Source organism: Hemitrygon akajei, chromosome 21 (genome assembly GCF_048418815.1).
Source record: "Hemitrygon akajei chromosome 21, sHemAka1.3, whole genome shotgun sequence".
NCBI lineage: Eukaryota > Metazoa > Chordata > Chondrichthyes > Myliobatiformes > Dasyatidae > Hemitrygon > Hemitrygon akajei.
In genome coordinates, this window is record NC_133144.1 from 49,716,000 (window position 1) to 49,730,275 (window position 14,276).

General features: G+C 42.3%; 1 protein-coding gene across 1 annotated transcript in view; it reads left to right on the forward strand.

Annotated features, from left to right (window-relative positions):
- Positions 1–14,276, forward strand: part of cdh23 (cadherin-related 23) — a 1,051,763-nt gene that overhangs the window by 972,038 nt on the left and 65,449 nt on the right. The window contains exons 46-49 of the mRNA XM_073025359.1: positions 4,494–4,955; positions 6,575–6,691; positions 8,730–8,954; positions 12,857–13,026. Coding sequence (XP_072881460.1) covers positions 4,494–4,955; positions 6,575–6,691; positions 8,730–8,954; positions 12,857–13,026 — 974 coding nt within the window. The remainder of the gene's footprint in view (positions 1–4,493; positions 4,956–6,574; positions 6,692–8,729; positions 8,955–12,856; positions 13,027–14,276) is intronic.

A 14,276-nucleotide genomic window follows, 5' to 3' on the forward strand; every position in this document is an offset into this window, starting at 1 on the left:
CCCTTTGCTTATTGTGTACCAAGTTAGAAAGCTATTGGAAGGATAAAGGAACACTTTTCACCAATATTCTTGGGCATGCATACTCATTGAATGCCTTTTGGCACAGCTAAAAGTCCGTAAGTGACAGAGGGTTTCTACAACATGGTTTCCACTTCTTGCGATGAAAGTACATCAGAATCAGGTTTATATTCTCCGATAAATTTATTGTTTTGTGCCGGTGGTACAGTACAAGTTATAATAAGAAATTAATTTAATATATAGTGCAAAAGAGTAATAGTGAGGTAGTGTTCATGGACTGTTCAGAAATCTCATGGCAGAGGGGAAGAAGCTGTCCCTAAAACACCAAGTGTGCATTTTCAGTCTCCTGTACCTCCTCCCTGAAGTGATGGATGTCATCTTGAGGCACCGTCTTTTGAGGATGACTACAATCATGGGGAGGCTAGTGCCCTGATTTAGAGCTGACTTGAAATAGTAACTCCTCTCTCTGCAAAATGCTGATTGACCTATATTGTCTGCTTGTATTTTGACTTCCTCTTGAACTGATTTCCCCTTCACCCTTCTTTCACTTACCTCCCTTTGCCCTCTGTTTGTTCAGCAGTTCTCTACATTGGCCCCTAGCAAACACACTGACCTGGATTTCGACTTTGACTTTGACATCTTGATCGGCATGGACCAGTTGACCCTCTAAGTTAGTACCTTTTGGGCGATCAGAGAGTTGGAAACAGCAGAGCTCACAGGATGTATCCTGTTGGTACTGTGTAGTGCTGAGTCTATGAGTCAGTATTTATCCATGTGGAGCTGCTTCATTCTGGATATTGTCCCACATTTTGAGTGTTGTCAGATATGCCAGAAGATTCAGAACATTCCCTCATAGTGTAATCACACTTGTGCTTCATGGATGATTGTAAATGTGCACACAAATCGGGCATATTATTGAGACCCATTTCCCACACCTTATTCCCTGCCACTTCACAATCTAGAGAATGAGGGACTGCAAAGTCCACCACATCCCAAAGATCCAAAATTGGATAAAGTTATCCTTATATCAGTCCATGGTATCCCTTTGCACAACCACTTAAAGATCCTCTCGGTACTTGCAATTATATAAGACCTAGAGCAAGATAGCAAACATTTTTGAGAGTGTGTGCCCAAATTGGGGATAATCATGTAAAAAAAGTTCTCTTGAATGCCATTGTAATTTTGAGCAGAGATTATCACTGATCGATTAATTAATAATGGATTTTTCTGGGGAAAAAAGAGACTCCTGTTGCTTAATTACACATATTTATTGTTTTAATATTAATAAAAGCACAACAGAGGCAGATATAAATGATGCATTTTAGAAAACCTGTTAAAAAGTATTAAAATTGAAAAATAACATCACTTCTAAATAGCTTTGTTATTGTAACCACTTACTACCCAAATACTGAAGTGTACACCAGGTCTGCGAGAATTTCGAAACAATTCATTCAACATCAAATGTTTTCACAACTGTCTAGCTCACCATGCAGGCATAAGGCGTTATCTGTGGCAATATCTGACTGTTCTGAGGTTCTAAAAAATCATTCACTGCATCATTTGACAGTAAAAATAACTATCATGTATCTTTTTATTATGGGCGGTTTAGAGAATTGAAGGGTGGCGTACATGTGCCATCTTGGGCACATAATGCATAGGATTGCCACCACTTTAAGAATGAACTGTAGCATGTTGCATCAGGCTCTGATTTTTTTGGGGATAGTTACTGCCTTAAAGAAATTATGTTGTATTGGTTGTTATGCAGTTGTTACTTACTTATAGAAGCAACATCACAAAAGGGCAAATGGATGCTACATTTGATGTAACATGGAATTGGAAATTGATGCCACGTATCCAATGAGAGATTAGAAAGGGGAGCTCCAGTGCCTCTGCTTTTGTGATTGGGGAACTTACATTCAGAATAGCCCAGCAACAAGCAGTAATAAACATGAAAGAGGAGTAGCAGGGGCCTGAGCAGTAATGAGCTCTTGCTGAACAGCGGGAGGCCATACCAACCATGGAGGCAATTGTCAGCTATAAATGCAATCTCCTCATCCACCCCCTTCTTCTGGCAAATTCCTGCCAACACACACAAAATGCTGGAGGAACTCAGCAGGTCGGGCAGCAACAATGGAAATGGATAAAGTGTCGATGTTTCAGGACAAGACCCTTCATCAGGACTTACTCCTGCCATTCAGTTACTTCTGTCACTCCAATTGAATCTGCCTCCACTTCCACCTCTTCAATTGCATCCCTTCCAGACCCCAACCACGTGCTACATAGATGTTTGTCATCATGTTACTTTTGATTCTTTCTATTTAGGTCCCTTCATTCTTGACCCCTTTAGTCAATGGGAACAATCTCCCTCAACCTACTCTGTCCATACCCTTGATTATTTTTAAAACCCTTTCAGATCGTCTTGAGAACACCCCCGCCTCCTGTCCATATCGTCCCTGGAAACATCTCAGTAAGTTCTTTCTGTGACTCCAGTGCTCAGTGGTTACTCTTCAACCGCCGCAGCCCGGAGTGGCACACAAAGGCCAGGTCGGCACTTCCAGTGCAACAAACAAAATGCCGTAGGAACTCAGAAGGTCAGGCAATACCTAGAGGAACAAACAGTCGACATTTCAGACTGAAACCCTACGTCAGGGAATCAGGCACTTCCAAGGCAGTACCAAGCAAGTGCGACATTGCTGGAGGTACTGCCTTGTGGATAAGATATGAAAACAACCCTTCTCCACAAGAGGACATTAGAAACTTCCCTGGTATTACTTTGAAGAAGAACAATGGAACCTAGATGATCTATATTATTTATTTATTATTTGCACAATTTGTCTTCTTTTGCACATTAGTTGTCAGTCTATAGGTATAGTTTTTCATCAATTCTATTGTATTTCTTAATACTTCTGTAAATGCCTGCAAGAAAATGAATCTCGGTGCAGTATATGGTAACATTACATACTTTGATACTAAATTTTATTTTAGCCTAGACTTTATCCCCCATGATCACTGTGTTTGGTTATCTGGTCTTTATTTTGCTCTGTCATTTTTTTGGGAGCTTACAGTATACCAGCTCTACAATATTTTCTTCTTTACAACAGTGGGGATGTTCAACAGAACTTCATCAGCTCCTGAAAGGGCTGTACAAACCACTTCATGAATATTCAGTTTGTCTCTTACCAGCTTGCTTCTGTAGAAATTTCAGTCATGCATCAATAGGGAAAGTGATTTTGATATCAACAGAATATTGTTACGTATCCCGTAACTGGATCACTTACCAGCAAAGATAGAGAGGTCCGCTGAAGTCTGATGGTACCATTTTTAAACGTTTTTATTTATAAAGGGGCACAAAAGTAAGGTTAATACAAACATTTAGATAACATACGTCGTCAATACTCAATCTAAAGCGCAGGTATAGTAATAATCAATCAGAAATAAGCTCTATCGTTGTCTAGGGGATAATATATTGTCCATTTGGAAATATAAAAGTCATTCAGAAGTCTGCAGGCTTCAGCCTTTTGGGAACCACTGGGTTTCCCGTGTTGGAGAGAGAGAGAGAGAGAGAGAGAGATTGGTGAGAAAAGGAACACTTGCCTGGGTCCTTACGAAGCAAAGCCGTGGAATCAGGGGAGCAGGCTTCCCTGTTGTTAGTTAAAAGCGGTTTTCCGTGATTCCAGCCACAGACTCCCGATTCGGAATCTAACGCATGTGGCTTCCTTCAAAATGGCTTCTCGCTACGACGGGATCGCTATCGTGTCTCCTTGGTGCGTCTAAAGGGGTCGTTCCCCCCAGACCCGCCTTTATACTTCCTCACAGGATCGCAGGTGTCAATCAGGTTTCCTGTGTCTATTCAGCACGTCTCTCTCTCTCTCCCATTTCCTGTGTCTATTCAGCACGTCTCTCTCTCTCCCATTTCCTGTGTCTATTCAGCACGTCTCTCTCTTCTCTTGGGTCATTGACCCCCCCCCCCCCTTCACTAGGGCTCTTGCGATTCTCACAAAGGAGGGGGCTGGGATCATAACAATATGAATAACCCTGACCCCAAAGAAATTCTGCAGGTGCTGAAAATCCCAAAGCAACACACGCAAAATGCTGATGCAAGGTTTTGAACCAAAGCATCACCAGTTCCTTTCCTCCCACAGAAATTGCTCAACTCACTGAGATCCTCCAGCAAATTCTTTGATTCAGACCCAGATTTATTTATAATGTGTACATCAAAACATACAGTGAAATTAGTCAATTGCATTAACAACCAACACAACCTAAGTATGTGCTGGGGGCAGCTCATGAGTGTCGTCACACATTCCGGTACCAGCATAGCTTGCCCATGATGTTGCTTCAGATTCTGACATCTACAGTCTCTTGTGACTCCATATATATATTTCGTGTGTGTGTGTGGTATTTGCACGCAAGAATCCTTTTGTTCTGGATATTTTTGCAGAAATGTGGTGTGTTTATGCATTTTTGTATTTAAGGTTTTAGCATCGTTCAAGTTACAGCCACAGATGCCGATACTGGTGTGAATCAACAACTGACCTACCGAATAGAGGGAGGTGCCCAGGATAAGTTTATCATTGACTCTCCCAGTGGACTTATCAAGGTGGCAAATGGAGTGACTGTAGATCGTGAGGAGAAGGGCTCTTACACTCTTGTTGTGGTTGTGATGGACCACGGGACTCCGCCTTTGTCGGCAAGTGCTACTGTCAATATCATCATAGATGATGTCAACGACTGCCGTCCTGAGTTTGTTAACCCGATCCAGACCATCAGCATCAGTGAGTCCGTCACGGTTGGTGCCATCATAGCAAACATGACCGCTATTGATCGTGACCTTCGACCTCGGCTGGAGTATTACGTCATCGAGCTTGTTGCAAAGGACGACACTGATAATGTGGTAGAGGAAAGGCAGAGAGCATTTGACATCAACTTTCAAACAGGTGAGGTTTGAACACAATCTCCACAAACTGCATTCATTGGAAACAGTCTCCGTATGAGCTGTTACTTTGCTTTGAGGTGCAATGTGTTGAAATGATATCATTGGCAGGTGAAGTTCTTAAGGACATGCTGCTTTCCACTGTGATTCCCTGGACTTAGACAGCTAGAGTGAACAAATAGCTCGAAGGAGCACCATATTCTTTTGGCTACATCTTGCTTCTGAAACTTTATCCCCTGGTTTGACTTCTTCTTTGCTACTTTCACTGAAATATTGAAATGTGATTCAACCAGCAGTTTTTTCCTCCACTGAGAGATTCTTAGCAACACGGGGAGAGAGCAGAGGTTGCTCTCTTTCCATGACCCTCAGATTCATATTCACTTATTTATCACAGGTACATTGAAGCATACAGTGAAATTCATCGATTGCGTTAACAACCAACACAAGCCAAGAATGTGCTGGGGGCAGCCCACAAGTGTCACCACACTGACTGGAGCCAACATAATATGCCCACAATGTTTAGCAGAACAACAGCAAAACAAAGCAAGACAACATCAGCAAAACAAGCCCCTTTCACACCCTCCCAGCCACCCACCCACTCTCACGCACAAACCGGCCTCCAATCCTGGGACAGGCCACTTCTCGGCCTCCTATCCTCGGCCCAGACTCTCAGATATTTGCCACTATGCAGGGTGTGGCTATTCTCTGTATATCCTCTGGCTTTCCACAAACTCCCCAAAGCTCCAGATTCTCTCAGTATCTATAATAGACAATAGACCGTAGGTGCAGGAGTAGGCCATTTGGCCCTTCTAGCCAGCATCACCATTCACTGTGATCATGGCTGATCATACACAATCAGTACCCGGTTCCTGCCCTCTCCCCATATCCCTTGACCCCGCTATCTATAAGAGCTCTATCTAACTCTCTCTTGAATGCATCCAGAGACTTGGCCTCCACTGCCTTCTGGGGCAGAGCATTCCACATATCCACCACTCTCTGGGTGAAAAAGTTTTTCCGCATCTCTGTTCTAAATGGCCTACCCCTTATTCTTAAACTGTGGCCTCTAGTTCTGGACTCACCCATCAGCGGGAACGTGCTTCCTGCCTCCAGCGTATCCAATCCCTTAATAATCTTATATGTTTCAATCAGATCCCCTCTCATCCTTCTAAATTCCAGTGTATACAAGCCCAGTCGCTCCAATCTTTCAACATATGACAGTCCTGCCATTCCGGGAATTAACCTTGTGAACCTACGTTGCACCTGGATCTACGCTGAATCTAAAAACGCATTCAGTAATGAAATGTTCACAGAAATCAGAAGGTGTGAATACACCTTCAGATTTTATCATTCTAACTGGGAAATCTCTATCCTGAGACTCAGAGTCCATTTCCTGACTCTGGACTCGGGCCGAGTGCAGACAGTGTTGGTGGGGAAGGGAAGGAGAAGCAATTCAGTGAGGGAGTCCACAGAGCCATGACTCTCTCATTAAATACAGAAGAACCCAATCATCAGCCTTCCTTCAGAAGAAGGAAAGAAGATCTCTTTCTGTGCACACTATTTAGTCATTGTAAACACACCGTCCAAAAAATTGTCTCACTGATGTGGTTGTTTCCTTTAAACCAGGTGCCATATTTGTAAGAAGGCCTTTGAATCGGGAGCTGGTGGCGACCTATGAACTCACTATATCAGTACACGACAACGCCAGTGAGGTGATCAGTCATTCTGTCAGTGTTCCCAATGGTAAGGTTTTCTCATTCATTACAAGGCATAAGGGAATGAGTAGCCCACTCCTGCTTCAATTTCTTGTGTTCTCTTTTCTTAAAAGGTGTGTCAGAAATATATTTAAGCTGGTTAATAGAAAATCATGGAAGATATAGGTCCATTTGGTCCATCAAGTCTGCTCTACCATTCACCCATGGCTGATTGTTTTCAACCCCATTCTCCCCTTCTCCCCATAGACCTTTACCCCTTTACCCATCATGAACCTTTAAAACTCTACCTTAAATTCACATTCACCAAATGACTTGGACTCCACAACCCTCTATAGCAACAAGTTCCACAGATTCACCACTCTTTAGCTGAAGAAATTCTTCTTCATCTCGCTGTCAATGGGACATCATTTTATTTTGAGCATATGCCCTCAGATCATAGAATCGCCAACTAATGGAAACATCTTCTCCGCATCTAATCTATTCAGGCTTTTGTATACGGTAGGTTGCAATGACAGTCTCCCGTCATTCTTTTGAATTCCATCAAGTTCAGACCCAGAGGCAGGGAATGCTCGTCATATGTTAAACCTTTCATTCCTACAACTATTCTTGTGAACATTCACTGGACACACTCCTGAGCCAAACACATCTTTGTCTAGATACAGGGCCCAGAATTGCTCAGAATATTCAGAATTCAGTGTGAAAAATAAAATGAATGATAAATAAATACTGAAATAAAATAACCTTAGTTCTGAAGTTATGACATAAAGTATGATTGGATTGGCACGGTTGGTAATGTTGCTGCCTCACAGTGCTGGAGACCTGGTATCAGTCCTGACCTCGGGTGCTGTTTATATGGAGTTTGCTGATCTCTTCGTAGCTGCATGGGTTTCCTCCAAGTGCTCTGGTTTCCTCCCACATGCAAGTGAGAGGGAGAGATGAAAGAGTGAGTGTGATGAGGGGAGGGAGGAGATGTTTAGAGAGAGGAATGCAGTGCTTTTGGAAAATTGCAGCCATTTCTGGAATTAGGGTCAAGGTTCAACTTTGCTTGCCAGAAACATTAACACGTGTTAGGAATTTGCTGTGGTGTGCTGCTCAGGGCACAACCTGCAACACCAAACAACGAAGTTCAACTAATATAAAGAATAAAGAAGCATACAAAATAGAGGTTAAATTATGAATATGCAATAAAACATAAATACAAGCATACATACTATGTAAACATCATTATAAAAACTGGTTTATAATGTCTACAGTGCAGAGACGGCCGAACTAGAATGGTTGATCAGTTTAACTTCCTGGGAAAAGAAACTGTTAAGATGTCTTGAAGTTTTTTGTTTTAATAGTTCTTTTGCACTTTCCAGAAGGGAGCTTTTGGAAAAGGCAGATTGCAAGGAGGGTAATTTCCACAATGATTGTTTTTGCCTGCTTCTTTGTTCTAGACGCATACAAGTGATGGCACATTGCAGCCACTGACCTTTTCAGCTGACACTGTAGTTTTTGTAAATAGTGAAAGGGTGCGGCAGCAAACCCGACAGCAATGCTGTACCTTGTGCAGGATGGTAGGTTAATTAGTTGGTGTAAATTGCCCAGATGTAGGTGAGTGGTAGAATCTGGAGGGAGGTGATGTGCAAGTGGGTGAGTTTTAAAAAAGGGATTAATGTAAGATTTGTGTAATTAGGTGGTTGATAGTCAGCATGGACCTGGTGGGCCAAAGTGTCTGCTTCCAACCTGTGCTTATGACTCTAAGCTACCCATTGGCTAACACTTGGTGAAAGGGGGTGAGAAGAAGTGGCTACAATGAGATCAGAGGGACTAATGTGAAGTTAAATTGTAAAAGCCATTCATATTGTTCTTCCATTCAATAAGGTTGTGGCGGATGCTGGACCTTAACCCCACGTTCTGTACCATCCCCAAGTCCTTTGGTTCCCAAATCAGAATTACAAATTCCACCTTGAAAAGTCAATGATCTTCAGCATTTGATCTCAGATTTCAGGCTTCAGCAATGATTGTTTAATACTCTGCACTGAGATGGAGGTAGAATTAGATATATCTCTGACTTGTTTCAGCGAAGCTGACGGTGAATGTTTTGGATGTCAATGATAACCCTCCGCGATTCAGACCGTTTGGGGTCAGTATTTTCACTGAGAGGATTCTGGAGGGAGCAACACCTGGAACAACGCTTCTCTCTGTTTCGGCCGTGGATCCTGATAAAGGCCCCAATGGACAGATCCGATACGAGCTCCTGAATCTCCCTCCTGGGGATTACATCAGACTGGAAGACCCTGCAGCAGGTGAGTATTGCCGTGAAGGGTTGAACTCTTTGGTGAAAAAGTGTTTCAAAGATATTTCACTTGCAAAAGAAAGTAAGAAGCAAATCTAAGTTTTCTCTTCATCTATGAAGCAGACTGGTTTTATTGGTGGTGATCACTGGTACTCAGTACCATTGTGGTCATGGAATAAGGATCAAACAAACTTGGTAAAGGATTCAATCAGAACATATTGAGAAAAGGGAGAGAGAATAAGGGTAAGAGGGAGGAAAGGAAACAGAAGAAGGGGTGAGTGTGAAGAGAGAAGTTGTGAGGAAGGAGTGCAATACATTTGTAAAATTGCAGCCAATATCAAGGATGATATTCAGATGCAAAAGCTTTCTGAAAGGCATTTAACAGTCTTCATGATGCATTGCAAAAGATAATTTTCCTTATAAATATCAAGCAGTCCATAAAACCATAAAAACCCAGGAGCAGCAATAAGCCTTTCATCCCACTGAGTCTGCTCTGCCATTTGACCATGGCTGAATTTTTTCCCCCTCTACCCTGTTCTTCAACTTTCTCTCCATAACTTTTGATGCCCTTACTAATTAAGAATCTTAACAACCTCCACTTTAAATGACTTGGCCTCCACCACCAACTGAGGCAATGAATTCCACAGATTCACCACCTGATGGCTAAAGACATTCCTCCTCATTTCTTTTCTAAAGGGTCATCATTGTATTCTGAGGTTGTGCCCTCTGTTCTTCCCTGGAAACCTCCATGTCCACTCTATTTCGACCTTTCAATATTCAGTAGGTTACGATGAGATCCACCTTCATTCTTTTAATCTCCAGTGAGTACAAGTTCCGAGCCGTCAAACGCTCCTCATTTGTTAACCCTTACAATGGTCAAGCAAGATCTTTAAAATTCAATTCAACTGATGGGTTACTTTGTTACTCTAAGTATGAACATGAACAGGAAGAGGCCTTTGGGTCGCTTGAGTCTATGCTATCACTCAACAGTATTTTGACTGATCTGTATCTTAACTCTATCCACCCATCATACTTCCACTTCTCTTCATATTTTGGCAATTTGAAAATCTGCTGACATTTTCTTTGACCCTTAGCTTCAACGGTTCTCTGAGGGAAGAGTATTCCAGATTCCCGCTGCACTTTGTATAAAGAACAGCTTTTGGACCTGAGTAGAGTAGCTTGTCTCTAACCTGAACCCTATGTCCATAAGACTGTAAGATATAGGAGCAGGATTAGGCCATTTGGCCCATCGAGTCTGCTCCACCGTTTCATCATGGCTGATGCAATATTCCTCTCAGCCCCAATTTCTTGCCTTCTCTCTGTATACCTTCATGCCCTGACCAATCAAGAATCTATCAACCCCTGTTTTAAATATACACAAAGACTTGGCCTCCTCAGTTGCCTGTGGCAATAAATGACACAGACTCACGAACCTCTGGCTAAAGAAATTCCCCTAATCTCCGTTCTAAAAGGACGCCTCTCTATTTGAGGCTGTGTCCTCTGGTCTTAGACTCCCCCACCATAGTAAACATCCTCTCCACATCCACTCTATAAAGACCTTTCACCATTCAATAGATTTCAATTAGGTCACCCTTCATTCTTTGGAATTCTAGTGAATACAGACCCAGAGCCAGCAAACACTCTTCATATGTCAAGCCATTCAATTCCAGAGTCATTTTTGTGAACCTCCTTTGAACCCTCTCCAGTGTCAGTGCATCCTTTCTGAGATAAGGGGCCCAAAACTGTTCACAATACTCCAAGTAAGGCCTCACCAGTGCTTTATAAAGCCTTACCATTACATCCTTGCTTTTATATTCTAGTCCTCTTGAAATGAATGCTAGCAATGCATTTTCCTTCTTCACCATGGACTCATCTTGCAAATTAACCTTCAGGGAATCCGCAAAAAGACTCCATGTCCCTTTGTGCCTCAGATTTTTGAATTTTCTCTCCATTTAGAAAATAGCCTATCCTTTTATTTCTTCTACCAAAGTGTTTGACCCTGTATTTCCCATCACTTCTTTGCCCATTCTCCTAGTCTAAGTCCCTCAGTAGCCTCTCTACTTCCTCCAAAACTACCTGTTCCTCCACCAATCTTCGTATCATCTGCAAATTTTGCAACATAGCCATCAATTCAATCATCCAAGTCACTGGCATATACTGTAAAAAGAAGCAGTCCCAACATAGACCTCTGTGGAACTGGTCACCAACAGCCCATCAGAAAAGGTTCCCTTTATACCCATTCTTTGCCTCCTTTGCCAATGCTCTATCCATGCTAGTGTCTTTCCTGTAATATCATGGGTTCTTAACTTGTTAAGCAGCCTCCTGTGCAACATCTTGCTAAAGGCCTTCTGAAAATCCAGGGGAGATAGTTTCTCTCTAGTTACTTTACCAAATCCTCTTATCATTTCAAACATCTCTGATAATTCTCCTCTTAACATCACTGCATCTGAGGTATTTCTGTCAATGGACCCTGTCTTCATAATTACCATTTTCACTTCAGTTTTATTCTGAATGAGCTGCTGTAAGGACAGTATATCTTTCCAGAGCCATTTCCAGAAATGAAAACAGTGTTGTGACAAATGTATAAAATTTCTGTAAATGGAGGCTAATATCCCATTCTTTTTAACATTTGTACTTGGATCCCTATTCTCACAGCTCCTTCACATTATGGAGAACCTTGGCATTAATTAAGAAATGATACAGAGGAAATGTTATAAATGATTATCAAGCCCAGATATTGAAACACTAATGCCCAGTAATGAAAAGGTCTGCAGGAAGTGGTAGACCATCACAAGGAAGATTTTCTCACCACTGAGCATATTTACAATGATTGCTACCACAAAAAAGCATCATCCATCATGAAGGATTCCCACCAACTAGGCCATGCTCTCTTCTCACTACTACCATCTGGCATGAGGCTTAGAAAACTTGGACGCCACGCCACCAGATTCAGGAACAGTTGTTAGCTACAACCATCAGGCTCCTGAACTCCTGTGGATAACTTCACTCACCGCAACTCTGAACTGATTCCAAAATGTACTGACTCAATTTCAAGAACTCTATAATTCGGGATCTCAATTATTTTTTACACAATTTGTCTTCTTTTGCACATTGGTTGTTACCGGACTTTGTTATTTATAATTTTTCACAAATTTTATTGTTATCCTTTATTTTCCTGTAAATGCCTTCAAGAAAATAAACCTCAAGATAGTATATTGTGACATGTACAAGGGGTGATTGATAAGTTCATGGCCTAATGCAGAAGGAGTCAAATTTAGAAAACTTAGCACATTTATTTTTCAACATAGTCCCCTCCTACATTTACACACTTAGTCCAGCAGTCACGGAGCATATGGATCACTTCTTTGTAGAATTCAGCGTCTTGAACCTCCAGAAGTGGTCCACAGCAGGGGTGATTGATAAGTTCGTGGTCTAAGGAGAAGGAGATGAGTTATACAGCTCTCGTTACATGCCCATGCAGGTCAACTCTGAGTGATTATGCAGAAAGTTTGAAGTTAATAATTCATTAGGGGTGATTGATAAGTTCCTGGCCTAAGGTAGAAGGAGATGAGTTATTAACTTCAAACTTTCTGCTTAATCACTCAGACAGTTGACCTGCATGTGCATGTAACGAGAGTTGTGTAACTCCTCTTCTTCTACCTTAGGCCACGAATTTAGTTATCACCCATCTGTGGACACTTTCTGGAGGTCCAAGATCCATATGCTCCGTGACTGCTGGACTAAGTGTGTAAATGTAGGAGGGGACTATGTTGAAAAATGAATGTGCTAGGTTTTCTAAAATTGACTGCTTCTACCTTAGGCCACGAACTTATCGGTCACCCCTCATACTTTGATAATAAACTTACTTTGACTTCAACTTTGTCCCATCGCTACTCTTGTGTCTGCACACAGGAAAAATAATTGCCAGCAGAACAGTGGATTATGAAGAGGTTGAGTGGCTGAATTTCACAGTGCGCGCAATAGATCATGGATCACCCGCTCGATCTGTCGAGGTTCCTGTTTACCTACAGATCCAGGACGTCAATGATAACAACCCTGTCTTTGTGCAGGCTTCCTATCAGGTAACTTGTAAATGCTCCTCATAATGAACAATAAAAGGCTGTGGATTAACTAGAAACTAATTTACCAAAGGCTAAGGGTGACACAGGTGAAGGAGTGGATCACACAACCCTAGAGTCTGTTTCACTATTAAGTGAGGTCATGACTCAACCCTTACCGCAACTCTTTCTTCCCTCCGAGTCCCACATCCCTCTGTATGTCGCAATGTGTACTGGCAATATCGGAACCCAGCTGCAGAGGAAAGACAAACTCCAGTGTAGTGATGGCAATGAGAGTTTATTCATAATAATTCCAAAGGAGCTTCGGTGGCTCGGCTAAGTGACGTGGCGTGAAGTAACATTCTCACTGCTAGGACCCTGTGATTAGCACTAATCAGGCATCTGCTTCAATAATTAAAGTAACATGGAATACCTAAGTCTATCAAAATAAACTTAACAAGCTTAAACAGAAATCACCAGGAGACCACACTACAAAGAACTAATCACGAGAAAAAAACATAAAGAGCTCTAAATGATTAATGACTCCCATTAAACAACAATTAACTAATTTAGATGCTCTAAAATCCTCAGAGCCCAATGCTCTTCGATACCCTGCACGGGCCCAAGGAACTCAATACTCCATATCTTGTCATGCCCAAAAATGCCTGTCTCAGAGAATGGACCCCAAGGATTCATGGCCCTCTGAGTAAACAAAGTTCCTCTCATCTCAGGTTGTATCAGAATGCAGAGAGTTGTGAACACAGCCCAGTCTACCACTTATCCCCTCAAATAACATGGTCTACACTTCCCACTGCCTCAGGAAAGCAGCTAACATAATCAAGGAGCCACCCCTCCTCCTCACCCATTCTCCCTCCCTCCCACTGGCACAAGGCTGAGAGCAGAGACCACCGGCTCAAGGACAGCTTCTATTCCACTGCTTTCAGACTCTTGAACTGGGTCTCTTATGCGCTATAAACACGAGAGATTCTGCCGATGCAACACGGACAAAATGCCGGATGAGCTCAGCAAATCAAGCAGCATCTATGAGGGAAGCGTACAGTCGACATTTTGGGCGAAGACCCCTGATGAGTTTGTCTCAGCCCAAATGTCTGCTGTTGAGTTCATCCAGCACTCTCATACGATGAAGAAGATCTCGAACTCTGCCTCAATGTGGCCCTTGCGATTTATTCATTTGCTTGTACTTTTCTCTGCAGCTACAACACTATTGCCGAGTTCCTCCAGCACTTTGTGCTTGCTCACAGCACTCTTCATTC